The following is a 17,655-nucleotide window of genomic DNA, read 5'->3' on the forward strand; positions in this document are numbered from 1 at the left end:
AGCCAAACCTCAGTATTACAGTACATCCTGGCTACGATGCTGTCTAAGATGTACTTTTTAGAGCCTAACCAGAATTGAACTGTCCATCCCTGTCTTTATTCAATATGCTAATTAATCTATGATTGACCCAACACCATTGTGTTCTTCAGCATGTATCCACTTAAAGATAAAAAAAGTTCAAATGTAGGCCTAAAGGTGGGTAAGTAAATAACACCACAAGGCAAACCACTCTAAAAGTCAATATGAAACATATGAAACCAATCTTAGGATAGCAGGTGCTTCTGTTCAGTCTTTTATGTGTCTTTATAAGGCATCTGTTGTGCTTACATGAAAAAAGGATTTCAAAGGTTCTATTCAAGCAAAAATAATTTAGAAGCCTTTGTTATGGGGCTGTAATGTACTCTGTTTGAGCCAGGCTGAAAAGGCCTTTGCATTTTGGCATGCTCCTCTGTGTGGAAGACAACATTTATTTAAATAGCCTTGAAATTAATGCTTTATATGTTCCCTTGAAGAGTGCTTTGGAAGTAGGCTATTATTGTTATTATTATTATTATTATTATTATTATTATTATTATTATAAGAACAACTTGCATAATGCAGTTTGATCAGTAGCCTACAGTATATTAGCCTACACTGTGATTTTGAATTTAAAATTAAAAAAGAAAGGTTTTTGGTGGGTTAACTTTTCAGTTGCTCATTAACTCTAATGTGAAATGTGTTTATTCGGCTTAATAAAATCTATTAAACCGAATAAAGTGTTGGTGGTTGGGGTGTGTATCACCCATATACTAAAAACAGAATAACTTTATGGTATTGCGCCACCTCGTGGTCATCATCAAAACAGCACGTGTTCACACTGCGCGTGCTCCTGGGATACATCCGGCCGGTCCCTATCAATCGATCAGAGAGAGGAAGATGGCGGCGGATGGAGTTATGGCCAGCGGGGCAGGATCGATCACCGAAAAACTCGATTGGGTTGGTTTTTCCTAACGGAGTTAAACACGCCATAACACCGCATAGGCAACACTTTGAACTCGGAGCGAAAAAGCGACGAAGAGAAGGTAACTCAGGAGTTTGTTTTTATTAAAATTGCGCTTGAATTGAGCGAAATGCGCAAGCTAGCTGAGAAAACAACAAGGGATGAAGACAGGCCCGACTCATCGGCCCGCCATCTTGTCACTACATGGTGGTCAAGGCACGCTAAATTAATCCCTGATAACAAAGTTACAAGGATGAAGGAATTGTAATCGATGTATTGCGCTGTCAAACCAAGCTGTCAAAAACTTAGAAAATCTTCATTTCCAGTCACAAAATAGATTTACTGTTGTTTTCCCGGCAGTTTGAGCCTAGTGCTAGTCAGTTTATGGCCGACATCAGTTGAAGCTAGCCAAATGCTGGTGTCATTCTGGCTTTGTTTTTGTTGCTACTTGCGGTTTAGTTAACTTTAGCTAACGTTACATTTTATTTAATTGTTGCAACCTATGCGTATATAAGCTAATGGTATATTGTGAGTGGTTGTTTTTTTCGTTGTTAACACAATTTATAAATCGTATCTCTGTCTCGACTATATGCTGGTGGGGTCTTGTAGGAGAAGGAGCCTACTATTACTAGCTAGCTACATCCATTAGTGCAGAGACCACTGCCACTAAACATCAGTAGTTAACGGTATCTCACTATAAATTTCAGAATGGTTTCCATTGATTAGATTAGATTCAACTTTATTGTCATCACACATGTACAGGTACAAGGCAACGAAATGCAGCTTAGATAGAGCCTGTGTGTGTATTTATATAACTAGGATTGGGTATCGTTATCGGATTTGAACAATTCCGATTCCTAAAACGATTCTTGAAAAACTGAAAAAAATAAATAAATAAAAATAACAATATTTTAACATATTAAAGTTCTTAAATATATAATAAGTAAACATAATAAGTTACCTAACACAACTACAATAATTAGTTAACCACCATTAACAAGTAGCAACAAAAATGTTACAAACAAATATTATGGTATTTTAAAAGTAGCCTACATTTACGGTAGCTAGCTAACGGTAGACTACAGAGATATTTTGAGTTGTGATGTGTAATATATTTACGTCTGTTTCGGTGCAACAGAGTGAAAACATTTTAGTCGACACATTAAGTGGAAAATGATTTCTCCAGTCTAGTCCAGTCATCTGAATTATTCAAAACCAATTGCTTTACTATGCTGAGGGAGGATATGTAGTCATATTAGTGGCGAACAGCACTGATTGATTGGTAAGTGTCAATAAATGTCATGGCAGTGTCACGGTCAAGCTGACCATCAGCCTTTTGAGCATTAACTAATTTAGCCAATCACATATGACTTCTTGCCTGTCAGGGGTCCATAGAGCCCGTTCCTGCCCGCCAGCCTCTTCCACCATCTCCAAGCCTTTGGGACGATGGAGTTCCCATGGCACAGTGGGAAGGTTCTGGAGCAGCTCGACCGCCAGCGCACGCAGGGCCTGCTGTGTGACTGCACCTTTGTTGTGGACGGGGTGGACTTTAAGGCCCACAAAGCTGTGCTGGCCGCCTGCAGTGTCTACTTCCGCACCCTCTTCCTGGACCAGAAAGATGTGGTGCATCTTGACATCAGCAATGCAGCAGGTGGGTTCCCATCAGTACACCTTTACATAATAAAACCCTTTCTGATTCTGATTGGCCCGTGGACAGGTATTTCATACATACTTCCACATTATTCGTTTGATTTATTTTGTAATTTTTATTATCCTATGCTCTGCCTTTGCATACCATCACCGTGCTTTATTTAGCATTATAATGATCGCCTAGCTCCTAGCATGGCACTCCTCATACTCTGCAACTGGCAAGCTAGCAGTACTTACTGCGCATGTGCGACTCCCAACAAAGATGGAACAGAAGTGAGATGCCTCACTTGGTAGCTAAAACAAAGAGCTCAACACACAACAAATATATGGTGTTTTCTGAAAATTAAACCACATACACCTATTCTGGTACAATCTCTGAATACAATTATGAACCTGAAAATGAGCAGAATATGAGCACTTTAAATAATAGTCATTTACATGTACCCCACCATCGCTGTTGTATAACCACAACTGTGTATTGTTGCTTGTCATTGCAGGTTTGGGTCAGGTGCTGGAGTTTATGTACACTGCAAAGCTGACTTTAACTCCCCAGAATGTAGAAGACGTGCTATCTGTTGCTAACTTTCTACAGATGCAAGAAATTGTAAACGCCTGCTCTGCGTACCAGTCAATGGCAAATCCAGCTCCATCCGTCATAACACTGGATTTTGCCGTAGGTAAGTCCGAATTTCACAAAGCTTCGGCTGCCTGTTCAATATAGGGCTGCAGTAAATACTCAATCAGTTGTTTTTTGTAATGAATGCATTAAACATTACATTTTCATGTCCAAACCATTAAAGTAATAATAATTGTCCTCAACTTAATCATCTGCACCCTCAACGTGCTGAACCAGGTCAATCATTTGTTGCTGGTGTAGAAAGGGGTAGATGGGGTTAACAAGGTACATTTCTGTGTTGAATGAGTTTAAATTTAACTGTCACTTCCCATAGCATGATGTTTCCTAATGTTAATATTATTTGGAACAAGGTATTTCCACTCTATCCATAGTTAGTAACAGATAACATTCTTCACCTGCGCTTTAAAGAAATAAGAAGTCAGAGCTTTACATTTTAAAATGTTGTTCAGGCATTCATATTAATTAACTATTGTTATATCAAATTGATATTAACTTTTTATTAAAATTCCCATCTGGTAAAGTATTTCTCTGATATAATGATTTTGATACAATTTGATGAATTCCACATTTTGTGCAAAATATATCGGTCTACTCTTGTGACTAACTGTAAACATTTTGATTCCCTTCCACTTTGCAGTCCAAGTATGAAATATGGTCCTTACTGTATAGTAATCGCCCACTATCTTCTATTCAAAAGGAAACCTCTCAATTTTTTCTTTACTTACAAACTAGAAGAAAAACAAGGGGAAGTAGAGCAGAGAGAGGAACTGGAGAGTGACTTGGCAGAATTGGCGTCTCAAGCAGAGGAGAGTCCTAATATCCCCACAGAAGATAAAGAGCCCCCACAAAATCAAGAAACTGTAAAGGAAGACATCCCCAATGAAACGCCTCAGACTGTTTCCAAGCCCAGCCCCACCAGAACCCACTCAGGCAGAGGACGACACCCCAAAACCACCCCTATTTCTGCTCAAAAGAAGATATCTGTAAAGAAGGAGGGAGAAAGTGCTGCACAAGATGCACCTGGATTTCAGGACGACCCCTCTGATGCTGACTACGCGCCCAGTAAGTACATATTTATAGAATGTTGTCTAATCCGTCCTTTGGGCGTTTAAGGTCCTCATGATGCATTGAAGCGTCTTTAGCAAGTGTTGCTCTTTTTATTTGACTAACGAACTTAGATATTTTCTCTTTGTTTACAGAGTCACAGTTGAAATCCGCAGGCAGCTCATCTTACATGAGCTCTCGAGGGAGAAGAATCCGAAAACCTCCTCGACGAAACTTCCCACCTGGTGAGCCGGCTGCGCTGGTGTACTCTGCTATATCAAGTCAAACGTCTTCCCGTTCTTCTAAGCTTTTCACTGGTTATGGAACTTGTTGAGTATCGTAAGCCGCTTTCCGACCTGGTAGTGACAGTAACGTAATGAAAGGAATAGTCCACTTGCATGTGTGCGTGTTTGTGTAACGGCTGGCCAGCTTGTGGAGTTTAACTCCGAAAAGACAGTCAACCATGATCTTATGATGGACATGTGTTGTGATATTTTACCAAATGATCTATCAACGGCAAAATCAAAGCTTCTCATTTACAAGACCGGTCTGACAGACCTCCAGCTTACAGCGGGGTCTCCAAGCATGACTGGCCAAGTAACGAGCTAGCGGCCCCGGCAGGCGCTAGCTGGCTCTCTCGTCACTATACGGAGCTTCTCAACTCCCAAAACTTTGAAGCAAATTGTCAATTTGGCAACAGTTAACTTCTCGCCTTAAACGTTCTCAGAAGTGAATTTAGTGATGAATAAGATGGCGAAAACTGTTAAAAATTGTCCCATTGTTGGTCTTTCTATACCGGAAACCTGACTCTCCTTGACCTAGGTTCCTATGCGTAAAAGAGAACAGCAAAAAGACCCTGCCCTGTAGTAGGAGCTGGATGGGTTACAGGAACAGCAGTCAGAGCAACTCAAAAATCCCCAAATTGGTCCAGTCTGACCACAAGAAAAAAGGTTCTAGGAATGTTATGTTCTAGGAACTGCAAAAATCCCTTCGGTCGGAAAGCGGCTATACAGAAACATATTCCAATCAGTCAGTGGGGTTGACACATTTGAAAAAAAGGTTTGAATAGAACTAGTGTAATTATTATACTGTTCCTTCAGTTTTAGTCTTATATTCAATTCCAGGTATCGTGAAGGTTTAAAAAAAACAAACAGCAGAAACGTTGCTATTATACCAATTACCATTTCCAGTCAAGGCTTCGGTCAGTATGTTATTTTCAGGAGTTTCCTGTTATCGTCCTTGTAGACAATTACTCAGAGGAAGAAGGCACATCAAAGAAAAAATCGGAGAAGAAGGTGGCTGAGCCGGCAGAAGAGACCGGAGAAGAGCAGGACGACTGTGCTGAGACTGGCGACGGGGAAGCTGATGATGAAGAGGGTTCTGGAGAAGAAGACGATGAGGTTAGCGAGCAGGTGGATGGAGTCGATTCGGGCAGCGAGAGAGATGGGAAACAAACTCAGTCAGCGTCTATGAGCAGTCGATCGGAGTCAAAGCCTTACAGCTCCGTGACACACAAATGTGAGGTGAGAAATATCAGTCTGGGTGCAGGAGGAAAGTAACTGTAGTCATTTACAATTTGTAACTTATTTACTTTAGTGTTTCCAATTTTGTCAGACTTAATGTTTTGTTTAGCTTGTGCATATAAGTTAATATCCTCAACTACTTTGTAGTCTATATCAACAACGTTTAATTCACGGGATGGTTCCGCGGCTGCCAGATGTCCCTCATTTTTGGATGTCCGTCACCTTCAGCTTTTTTTGTGTTGGCATTCTTATTTTTGGTGGATTTAAGCTAACCATGGTTAACTGCTCCTCAGATCTCTGTAGGGTAAATCCAGACAGCTAGCTAGACTATCTGTCCAATCGGACAATAGACTACAGTAGAAACAAAACAGCCGTGGGGGCATTACAGCTTATATATCCCCATCAAACTTCGAAAAGTTGTTGATGCTGGGAGGTTTAATGCAAATCTCAACGTCCGAAGTTTGTGGCAAAATATTTGCATTAAAATGTTTTGTCAGCTCACTTTTCATCTGACATATTTTTTTTCTTTCCAGGACTGTGGGAAGAAATTCACCCACACTGGTAATTTCAAGAGACACATGCGTATTCACACAGGAGAGAAGCCGTTCAGCTGTCGGGATTGCAACAAGGCTTTCTCTGACCCTGCAGCGTGTAAAGCCCACGAGAAAACACACAGGTGAATTACTTGTTTATTTTCAGCAAGACATTTAATTTACTGACATCCGCCTAATGAGCTCTGTCGGCTTTGTGTCTTAAATTGCGCTACTGTCGCCTCCTAGCCCCCTGAAGCCGTACTGCTGCTCGACTTGTGGAAAGAGCTACCGCCAGATCAGCCTGCTCAACCTGCACCGCAAACGCCACACGGGCGAAGCACGGTACAGCTGCGAGGCGTGCGGCAAGCTCTTCACCACGTCCGGCAACCTGAAGCGCCACCAGCTGGTGCACAGCGGCGAGAAGCCGTACCACTGCGACTTCTGCGAGAAGGCCTTCTCTGACCCCACCGCCAAGATGCGACATCTGGAGACGCACGACACAGAGAAGGGCAACAAGTGTGCATACTGCGACAAACGCTTCAACCAGGTAGCAACATGTTTGTGAAGGCTTTGTATAAGCAACTGTCCAACAAACATTCATGCTGGGATTGCAGATTTTTTTCTGATAATTGTTATAAAATCTTCAACTGTAGAAAACCTGAGTTTGGTAGCCACGTGTTACTATTAATACAAGTGATGTGTTATTGAGCATATTATAATGAGTCTCTTAACTTTTTACCTAATTTTGTGGGTTTTTTAGCCCGGAAATCTGAAGGCCCACCTAAAGATCCATATCGCAGACGGGCCTCTCAAGTGCAAGGAATGTGGCAAACAGTTTACTACCTCAGGTAAGGCGATAGTATTGACCACATTTTTTTGAATTTTCTGTTAAACAGATGTTGTACGGGTATTGAGAACTGAAGAAGTCTCTGACTGAGAACCCCAACAGACTTCTGTTATACAGTGATCTTAACTTGTTAGAAATGAGCTGAGGTTGACGCCTACCGTCTACCCAACCTCTTTTAAAGGTGGTGATCTGCTGCTTTTCTCTTTTTTATGATTATAAATTGTGGATCTTTGGGTTTTTGACTTTTATGCCACAGGGGAATTGATGTAAATAAGCGTTGCCACCCCACGGTGGTCACATGATTTCAGTTCAAGTTAGTGTGATGCAACAGGTGGTGTTAACAAAGGGCCACAGTTAAAGGTGCTCTAAGCAATGTTGGGTGACGTACTTCTCGTTGACGAAACAAAACAAGACCAGCTTGCTCCTCCTCATCCCACCCCTCCCCCTCCCTTCTGTGCTTCCATGCACTAACCCCAACCCCCACCCCCAAATCCCTCTTGTCGGTTATTGGCTGGAACACTGTTTGTGTATGCTTTGTGGTGCAGGGGGGCACATTTTGTTTTTGTTGCCGTTTGTACTTTCTTTGAAATATTTGAAAATGACTGTATAATCACCTCCTGATATTGACTTTTCCCAGGTATGCATTGGCAATATTGTTTTTTCACCATTTTATCTGGATCAATCCCAGCTGCTTTCAGTTTGTCTAAAGGAAGTTGACTTGCTATTGTCTTTGCTTCGAGACATTTGGCCTAACGTTTGCTTGATGATATCTGCTTTTTAGGAAATCTGAAGAGACACCTGCGAGTCCACAGTGGGGAGAAACCGTACATCTGTATGCACTGCCAGAGAGCTTTCAGTGACCCTGGAGCTCTGCAGCGGCATGAACGCATCCACACAGGTACATACAGGCAGACTTTGGAATGTGAAAGCATCTATCTGAAATCCCACACAAATATTATCTACATCCCTTCATGGTGAGACTGTAAATCATGTTCTACAGGAGAGAAGCCCTGTGTCTGTCCTATCTGTGGCAAGGCCTTCACCCAGGCCAGCTCACTCATCGCTCACGTCCGCCAGCACACTGGAGAGAAGCCCTACGTGTGTGATCGCTGTGGAAAAAGGTCAGCAAGCAGATAAATCAGTGCTGTTACAGAAGGCTCAGTTTTCATAAAATCACTCGCACCTGGGGAATATTACCTGAGATTTCCGACTGGGAAATATGTGAAAAGACAGCAAAGTACATTTGGTTTTAAGTTTTATTTTGCATAGGGAATAGTTGGAATCACAGATGACATGTATGGCCTCGCAGGTGTTTCGTTCAGTCTAACATCAAAATAATATATATTTTTAATTTAATTTAACCTTTATTTAGTAGGCCGTTAAGAACCGTTTCTCATTTGCAACTGCGACTTGGCCAAGAAAAGCATAAGTGGGCAAGGCAATATACAGTTTCACATTCAATACAATACAAGAATTAAGAGTACAATAGGCTACATAAAGTGCAGATTAAGTTGTCATTACAAAGCCGGCGCAAAGTGAGGTGTAAGTAAATGGATGGATATGCAAGAGTAACATGGTAAAAACAATATACATGAACAGGTAATCTATATCACTGCTGAGATGTAGTAAAGATTCAAAGATACAGTTAGTGCAAATTGTGGTCTAATTAGTGATGTAGATCAGTCATACTGCAATACATATGAGTAGACAGTCTATATAAATGCTGAGATGAAGTGAAGAATCAAATATACAGTTAGTGCAAGTTGTGGTCTAGATAGTGGTGTAAATCACTAGTAACACAATATGCATGGGTAGACAGTTTATATAAATGCTGAGATGTAAAAAAGAGATGTGTAGTTAGTGCAAAGCGCAGATATACTACCAAAAACTAAAACTGCAGCTAAAAGTAAGTGAGGAAATATGTTTGTTTTTTTGGAATTTATGTGAACTAGCCCTTTAAATATACCAGTGTATATGAAGGAATCAAGATGAGGGATACATGTTATGTCTCTCTCTGAATAGGTTCGTGCAGTCAAGTCAACTGGCCAATCACATCCGGCATCACGACAATGTCCGGCCGCACAAGTGTCAGATGTGCAACAAGGCATTTGTTAATGTTGGAGACCTGTCGAAGCACATTATCATTCACACAGGTGAGGACACAATTAAGGGACAGCCTTTTTCTCGGTCTCTGTTACTTGTTCTCTACATCAAGCAGAACTCCCAGCTTTCACCCTCAAATCTTCAGTTGGTTTCTTTTCTCCCTCTTGCTCTCTCAGGGGAGAAGCCCTTTCTGTGTGATAAATGCGGCAGAGGGTTCAACCGGGTGGACAATCTGCGCTCCCACGTCAAAACCGTCCACCACGGGAAGGCCGGCATGAAGCGCCTGGTGTTAGCTGAGGGCAACACAGACGAGGGGGCTGATGGGTGCACAGGGGCATCCACCTCTGATAGCGAGTTTAACATAGTTACCGTCACCACAGAGGACATCGTCACTCTGGCAACCGAGGCCTTGGCATCCAGTGCCGTTGCTCAGCTGACAGGTCAGAAAGCATCTTCAAGGCAGAGTTCAGTGATTTTTGGGGAAATAATAACATCCTGGGCTTTGACCTGTGACAAATGCTGCAGAAAGCACCCTGAACCTCTCTGCAGTGGACAGCAATGAGTGGTTGTTTACTTTGTGTCTTGTGTCTGTTAACAGTAGTCCCAGTGGCTACTTCAGTGTCTGCAGATGAGACGGAGGCTTTAAAAGCAGAAATCACCAAGGCAGTAGAGAAAGTGCAAGAAGCAGGTAAGACGGCAAGGAAATCCCTATGGAAATCAGAGAGACTAAATCTGTTCAGATCACGGATCATCTACAGTGTGTTGTTAATTAAGTCCAGCCACAGATTGCATGTAGAGTATTTTGACAGCTACTCTGTCATTATTGAAAGAACTGGAGACTTGTACAAGCTGATATATGGGTCTGATAAAAAATTGTATTGAATCGGAATCGCACCACAGTGTTTCTGTCACTTCCTATTCAGCATGAAGGCTGCTGAAATCGTCTGGAAACTGTCTGAGTTGAGAGCAGATTTTTGTCACCACCCCCAGCTGCTGCCGCCTGCTCTCGTCCGCGAGGCGCAGTTCATCTGAAACAAGCCTATTGACACGCAGTTAGACATCTGTACTATATGTTGTAAAGTTTGATGTTATGTACTGCTGTGTTTAGTTTCATTCTAAGCCAGTTAATGTCAAACATAAAAAGGGAGTGCAGTTTGAGGAATTTGAATCGCTTACTTATTTTATTTTTTCTCGACTCTTTTGTTCCCAGATCCCAACACCCAGATCTTGTACGCTTGTGATTCATGTGGTGATAAATTCTTGGATGCCAGCTCCCTCGCCCAGCACGTACGCATCCACACAGCTCAGGCCTTGGTTATGTTTCAGGCAGATTCCGACTTCTACCAATACACCACAGCCACCGCTGCTGAGGGGGATTCTGCCACGACATGGCAACCCACATCTGAACAAGTCATCCAGGAAGGAGAGGTGATCTTCCGTGCCTAGGATGGGCAGGGAGAGGCAGAGGGAGGGATGGTGGTGGAGACACAAGAAGAAGAAGGGACAGGAGGGGTGATCCATGAGGAGGGAAAGGAGGATGAAGAGGTGGACGCCCACACTGAGCTCCACACAGAAGGAAACGATGAAGCTGCAGCAGAGGTAGAGGAGGAAATAGAAGAGAAGATGGAATGTGAGAGTCAGGCGTAGTGGGGCAGATTTGTGAAGAATGTATAAAATATTGGTTAACAGAAATCTAATTTATACACGAAAAGAAAATATAAGAAATGAATGCAGTTGATGACACCTCAGATATTCAACATGCCATGATGGTACAAATTAATCTGTACAGGATTCATAACACACAACACTTTATAAACAATTATATTTTAAAATGTATGGTCAAAAATCATGTATTTTTCAGTTGGAAAAAAGGTGAGATCCAATAATTTGGTAGATATGGTTGAGAATTCTTCCAGAGATAGTTATACTACTTTGTATAGTTTGTTTATTTTATACGACTGAAATGCAGAATGATGTTGTGTCTTTTGTATTTAGATCACAATTCTGTCTTACCCTTATTCACTTAAGAAAGACCTTGTGTAATGTTTTCCATTTCACTCAGATGAGATATGTAAATTTTCCTTAAATAGTCAAACTATTTTATTGTACTTAGTTGTAAGTATTTTCATGAAAACCGCATTATACAGAGATTATATACATGAACATGTGGGGGTACTAAAGGTTTGTTTGGGGGGTAATTATCAATTCCTCCATTTTTCCCAAAGTGGGATGTCATGAACTGGGAAACGATGTAAATGCTGTGCATGTATGCTATTTGTATATTTGTTAGGCATCCTCTAAAACAGTCTAAAATATATCTCCGATAAAACATAAAAAGAAATGTGTGTGGTGATGACAACCTGATCAACAATTCTCAGTTTCACATTGATATCAAGATTTTTTTTCTTGTATTGCAGTTAGCTGGTCACATTGGTAAGAAGACAGTTTCCTGTCACCAATGCTTTTATTTCATGATTTTGTCTGTTTATATTTACACATGCAATATGCCCTGTTAGATATCGGTAACATTGCTTAGACTGAAAGTCATCATCTCCTCAATAAAGAATCATCAAACACCTGACCAGCCTTGTGTTGTGCTGTTATTTTAATTTTATTTTTTTTATAAAAAATGTGTTGTTTTACTTGTTTCCTGTAAGTTTACACTGCTCGCATAATATCTAGAATATCATTGAAAGGTGGGTACCAGATATTTAAAGTAATTAAATGTATAAATTCTATAAGAAAATTAAGTAAATTCAATTGTTTAAATTATTAGCAAACATTGCATCGCTTAAGAGAAGCATCGGTGAAACGTGGAAATCTTAAGTCATTAAAGCACTGCTCCTCAACTTATAATAAAATATGGACTCATTGACTTAGTTATGATTATTCAATAAATGGTATAATTTTTGTCCAGTGACTTGGCTTCCGTGATTGTCAGTCTTATAATAGAGCTTTTATCCCATTGGTGAAGTGGCAGTCAGACCGACGCGTTCCTCTCTGCGATTGGCTGGAATTTGGGGTCAAAGTTAAGTCGACTCCTAACGCTGACGTCGACTTCTGCAGCAAAATGGCGTCGTTGACAGCAGTCGTGCACAAGAACCGGTCCGGTTCTTTAGCCTCATCCAAAAAACAGACTGGAATGAGGACCCAAAGGAGGTTCAGACTTTTGGACAACAATATCCTTTTATTCCTTTCGTTATCCTCCATGTTGCATTGTGCTTTGGCTGACGGCAAAACGCTCGTTCTCCTGGAGAACCTCAACATCAGAGACACACATTCAATCTTCTTCCGCAGTTTGGCAGGTCAGTACGAAATTTGTGCTTTTTTCATCCGTGAATACTCTCCTCTATACTGTTATAGACCCCCCTTCTATGGCTAACATGTATTTGCAGGGAATATAACGTTAGAGCCTTTAGGACTTGAGCGTCATACAGCACAGCAAGGCTTCTAATTTTATTTTAACGTTAGCTCTATGCTGTGCGCTTTGTCTCACCAAACTTCATTAAAGGCGATGGCAGTTTAATGTATTCTAACTCATTCATATTAGTATACATTTTGGTAATGTTAACTGACACTGTTTTGGATAGACACGCGGCCACTCTTCATTTCGGCATACTTAACTTAGCACACCAAATAGATAATATAATTATTTAGTATACACTTTATTTTTTTAATCAGTTTAGCAGTCATCAACCATAGATTAAATAATGTCCGATGCAATTAATCGAGCCTACATTAGAATACATTCATATACAAAAGATATGATGAAATAATTAATGATTTGCATGCTAACCTTGCAAGTAGGTGCATTAATATATAGTGGGGAGAACCCACTTTCCCATTTGGGAAGTAGAATTTACTGTTTGTTAGCCAGTAGTTTATACTGTACATAGGAAGTCAATCACCACTTTAACATGGGAGTTATAATGTATAGGTCTCCAGACCTTTGGAAATGTATGCAATGCAAAGTGTCACTGCAAAAATGCAACAAGTGTATCAATGTTCCAGTGATAACGTATCTCTTGTTTTCAGATCGTGGTTTTGACATCACATTCAAGACGGCTGATGATCCCTCTCTATCTCTGATCAAATATGGCCAGTTCCTGTATGACCATTTAATCATCTTTTCACCATCTGTTGAGGGTAAACTTCACACTCCTGATTCAAAATCAAGTTAACAGTTTTATGGCTTGTGTACGCCTTGTTGAAACAATCATTTAAATGAAATTATTTTTGGTCATTGGCAGACTTTGGAGGAAATATAAACGTGGAGACGATTACGTCCTTTATTGATGGTGGAGGTAACGTCCTGGTTGCTGCCAGTTCAGACATTGGTCAGTTGATTTCCAACAGCTTTTCTTTAATATTATAGCCAAGTCCATAATATTGCATATATTAATGCTCTTCTCCTTCTTACACAGGTGACCCACTGAGGGAGCTGGGCAGTGAGTGTGGCATCGAGTTTGATGAAGAAAAGACTGCTGTCATTGACCATCACAACTTTGACGTGTCTGACTCTGGAGAGGTAAACAGAATTCTGTCCTGACAGCAGGCACATCCACTTTGTTTCTCTGATCCAGCCTTTAAAACTGGCGCTGCATGTTGTTATTTACTAATGGTCCTTCTTGTCTCCAGCACACCCTGATCGTTGCTGATCCAGAGAACCTGATGAAAGCTCCAACTATTGTCGGCAAACCCACCAATAAGCCTGTTTTATTCAAGGGTGTTGGGTAAGCACACCTGAACACGATTTACGTTTTAATAACCGAGTATTCAAAGTACTACTGCACTTCTCCACTCTACCATTTAGTATGTTGACACAATTGATATTCCAAAGCAGCAGCAAAGACCTTCAGTCACTGCGGTTTACAAATGTTAAATCATCACTATAATAATTAAATAAATGAATAATTTATGACTTGAGCAGCACCTCCCGAAGGTTAACTTTACTTGATTGTAGCAGAGATCCCATTTTATGTCGCACCAGTTCAGTAATGTTCAAAGGTTTGGTGCATTACTCACAAATGCAAGCCGTTTACATAATAATATTAAGTCTGACTAACATGCAATGCCCCCCTCCACTCGTGCAGCATGGTGGCAGACCCAGAGAATCCTCTTGTCCTGGATATTCTCACCGGATCATCTACTTCCTACTCGTTTTTCCCTGACCGTCCCGTCTCTCAGGTGAGAATACTGAACATAAAAAGTATGTCTGATTATTAATTTATAAATGAGTTATTCATAATGATTCTCCTATGTCCTGAATGTGATTAGAAGCAGCTTATTTGCTCAAGTTCTGCCATGCCTCCACACGATAGACGGGTGGGAATTTAACAACTGGAGACTAATGCTAATGCGTTGTGTTTATGTGAAGAGTCAGGAGCCTTATATACCCTTATGTTCTCTGGATTAGAAATGAACTACACAAGATTTAATGTAGTTTTTTGTTTCTGACTAATAATATATTCTTTACCTCTCCAGTACCCCCATGCTGTTGGCAAGAACACTCTGCTAATCGCCGGCCTTCAGGCCAGAAACAACGCTAGAGTGGTTTTCAGCGGCTCCCTGGAGTTCTTCAGCGATGCCGCCTTCAACTCTCCTGTGCAGAAGGCCATGCCTGGCTCCCAGAGGTAGTCTTCACTCTTCATCACATCCTTCTTCTTACGAATGCTATTTGAGCTTCCAATTACAAAATAAAATTAGTGACATTCTGGTCACTCTTAATTTTAGTTTTGCTATGGGAACAGATGTCCACTTACTACTCAACCATGTGGGATGCAGGCAGTTGTAATTGAGATGCTTCCAGTTCAGTGTCTTAAAAGACCCTGAAAGTTGCCCTAAACATTCAGTGGGTACATTTTGTAAAAAATACGGTTCAGCTGTAAAATAGGAACGTTTGTGAACAAGTCAAGCTAAAACCAAACAGCCCAACGATCAGAGCAAACCTTTCTTATTTTACTAAGCGGTTTACTAAAATAAGATTCTGAACCCATTTGAGGCAAGAAATGGGCAATGCGGTAACGAAATCTTGATTCCTGTTTGAGCAGCGCTGCCTAGTCTGACAGTTTGATCAGAGTTCAGGAGCAGTCATTGACACTACGGTATGCCATTAGGAGCACTAAGACCGTAAACGGCAACAATACGACAAGACAAAAACACAAGAATGTTTTGATGTGTGGTGGTAGTGCATCAAGATTTGCAAAAATGCAACAGCAGCAACTTCAGGGTGTGGCCTTGACTAACTGCCACTTTGCTCATTTGAAAGCCATGATGTCTCTCTCTCTCTCTCATGGGTGTGCAAAGCAGAGAAAGGGGAGGTAATCTTAAAGTGAAATTTTCATGCCATGGGACCTTTAAAACATGTTGACATTTTCATAATCAAACAGAACCTGCCGATACAAAAACCGGCTCCAAATAAGTAGTGTGTAAATCCTCCTGACAAATGCATATATTTTGTAATAAAAACAAACTGCGTCCCATCAGAGGTGGTCAGAAAAGAATCTGTGTTGTCGAGTTATGAATGGCCTGTGTTTGAAGCACACTTCTTCTTGTTGGGCTCTTTGTTAGGTATGAGCAGACAGGGAACATGGAGCTGGCCGAGGCTCTGTCTCGTTGGGTGTTCAAGGAGGCCGGAGTCCTCAGGGTGGGAGCTGTTACCCATCATCCCGTTGGAGAGATCACTCCCCCTGCAGCATACACAATCACTGATCTTGTGGTGGGTTTCAAATGTCCAGGGACTTACGTGAACAACCATCACCTTGAGGATATTTGTCTTGGCCTGAACTAAGAGCTCTGTATTTTTACGTATATATCTCAATCCGTGTCTCACTTTCCCTTACAGGAGTACAGTATCGTCATTGAGATGTTGACCGAGGGTCGATGGGTTCCGTTCGACGGTGATGATATTCAGCTTGAGTTTGTGAGGATCGATCCTTTTGTCAGGACTTATCTCAAGAAAAAGGGTACGTTTCTGTGCTCATGGAACAATGGATTGATTTTTAATTCAGGCTTTCAGTCTAAATGCATTGCACCCTGTAGGTTTCATCTGTATGCACCTTCGCAGTTTCAAACTGGGTCCACTATTAATCCTGTGCTGCCTTTCTTCTAGGAGATAAATACAGCGTCCAGTTCAAGCTGCCTGATGTGTACGGAGTCTTCCAGTTTAAGGTGGACTACAACCGACTGGGATACACACATCTCTACTCCTCCACCCAGGCAAGTTAATCGGAAGGTTTACGCCACTTGGGCAGTACTGGTGGAGATCTCCATGTGTGGAAAGTGGCAAATGACCAGCAATACTAGAGATTGAATCATGTATAGTTCATTCATCTTTTGTTAATTGATGGAAAGAGATGAACAACGTATTGTTTGCAATGGTTAATGAGGTATTCCACGGAATACCTGTTGGACGATCTCCCAAAAACCTTAGTGTATCAGAAGTTTACTTTTTGAGTACTGTGACTTGGAAGAGGTTTCTCTTATTTGTAATACATGTAACAGCCATACTTTAATGAACGGCAGCCTAACTTCTACTATTTGGTTCCTCCATCACAGGTCTCAGTGCGTCCCCTGCAGCACACTCAGTACGAGCGCTTCATCCCCTCAGCTTTCCCATACTATGCCAGCGTCTTCTCCATGATGGCAGGACTCTTTGTCTTCAGCATAGTCTTCTTGCACATGAAAGAGAAGGAGAAGTCAGACTAATGCAGAGAGACAACGGGGAAGGGATGACAAGATTATAGAGTTAAACTTGTGTGAAAAGTTGAAATTGAATGTCTTTTGATGGCTTGAATCTTCACGCAGGGAATTTGGACTAAAAATACAGTTTCTGTTCAGTTATTTGGTTACTTAACTACTCTGGGGCTGGAGGCCAAAAGGGGTGACTCTAATGCAGTGGTTGGGGGGGGGTTTTTTGGATGATTTTTTTTTTACTCTGAAATTACTCAAAAGCCTGTAAATGTCAGTCAGCGTTTGTATAAATAAAGTTACTTTACATTTGATAAAGTTATCTCCTAAGTAGAGCACCTGCCTTGGAACATAAAGGAAATCCATTATAAAATTTGACCCATGTTCTCAATTTAGGAAGGTTGATTGTGGTAACTACATGCACTGATTATGCCAACTGTTAAATTGTTCTTGATAAGTGTTTCCAAAAAAGCTGGAGTCATCTTAACAATAAAATATTAACATTCCACTCCATACGTCCTGTTAATTCTGTGACATTGTATAATTGTACTCAGTGATTTCCACAACGTGTTGACATCTGTCTTCCTGGACCTATTGCTTAATAATGCGTTACTGTCCTGGGAAACGACATTGGTTTAGAGAGTTTACAT

The 17,655-nt window shown here is 41.1% G+C and overlaps 2 protein-coding genes across 4 annotated transcripts; both read left to right on the top strand.

Moving 5' to 3' along the window:
- Positions 1-836: 836 nt before the first annotated feature.
- Positions 837-11,897, top strand: zbtb17 (zinc finger and BTB domain containing 17). 2 transcript variants are annotated; one of them, XM_032521280.1, is made up of 15 exons: positions 837-1,061; positions 2,365-2,630; positions 3,127-3,306; positions 3,999-4,328; positions 4,466-4,555; positions 5,556-5,833; positions 6,367-6,509; positions 6,613-6,913; positions 7,127-7,214; positions 7,995-8,111; positions 8,214-8,334; positions 9,236-9,366; positions 9,493-9,756; positions 9,915-10,004; positions 10,527-11,897. In XM_032521280.1, exons 2-15 carry the CDS (start codon positions 2,426-2,428, stop codon positions 10,760-10,762), a joined length of 2,574 nt encoding a protein of 857 aa, XP_032377171.1. In that variant the 5' UTR covers positions 837-1,061; positions 2,365-2,425; the 3' UTR covers positions 10,763-11,897. The 2 variants fall into 2 exon arrangements, with proteins under 2 accessions (XP_032377171.1, XP_032377172.1); XM_032521281.1 differs by having other exon boundaries at positions 4,002-4,328.
- A 451-nt stretch (positions 11,898-12,348) lies between these two features.
- ddost (dolichyl-diphosphooligosaccharide--protein glycosyltransferase subunit (non-catalytic)) lies at positions 12,349-17,516 on the top strand. 2 transcript variants are annotated; one of them, XM_032521366.1, is made up of 12 exons: positions 12,349-12,621; positions 13,352-13,462; positions 13,567-13,653; positions 13,741-13,844; positions 13,955-14,049; positions 14,410-14,503; positions 14,801-14,949; positions 15,887-16,034; positions 16,161-16,281; positions 16,428-16,534; positions 16,874-17,030; positions 17,071-17,516. In XM_032521366.1, the coding sequence occupies exons 1-11, from the start codon at positions 12,387-12,389 to the stop codon at positions 17,021-17,023; spliced, it is 1,401 nt and encodes a 466-aa protein (XP_032377257.1). In that variant the 5' UTR covers positions 12,349-12,386; the 3' UTR covers positions 17,024-17,030; positions 17,071-17,516. The 2 variants fall into 2 exon arrangements, with proteins under 2 accessions (XP_032377257.1, XP_032377256.1); XM_032521365.1 differs by having other exon boundaries at positions 16,874-17,516.
- The last annotated feature ends 139 nt before the right edge of the window (positions 17,517-17,655 follow it).

This window comes from Etheostoma spectabile, chromosome 7 (assembly GCF_008692095.1).
Source record: "Etheostoma spectabile isolate EspeVRDwgs_2016 chromosome 7, UIUC_Espe_1.0, whole genome shotgun sequence".
Lineage (NCBI taxonomy): Eukaryota > Metazoa > Chordata > Actinopteri > Perciformes > Percidae > Etheostoma > Etheostoma spectabile.

Coding starts and splice junctions, on each gene's coding strand:
- zbtb17 (XM_032521280.1), top strand. CDS start 2,426: ATGGAGTTCCCATGGCACAGTGGGAAGGTTCTGGAGCAGCTCGACCGC. Junction 6,914..7,126: donor GCGACAAACGCTTCAACCAG/GTAGCAACATGT, acceptor TGGGTTTTTTAG/CCCGGAAATCTGAAGGCCCA. Junction 9,757..9,914: donor TGCCGTTGCTCAGCTGACAG/GTCAGAAAGCAT, acceptor GTCTGTTAACAG/TAGTCCCAGTGGCTACTTCA.
- ddost (XM_032521365.1), top strand. CDS start 12,387: ATGGCGTCGTTGACAGCAGTCGTGCACAAGAACCGGTCCGGTTCTTTA. Junction 13,463..13,566: donor CTTTTCACCATCTGTTGAGG/GTAAACTTCACA, acceptor GGTCATTGGCAG/ACTTTGGAGGAAATATAAAC. Junction 13,654..13,740: donor TGCTGCCAGTTCAGACATTG/GTCAGTTGATTT, acceptor CTTCTTACACAG/GTGACCCACTGAGGGAGCTG.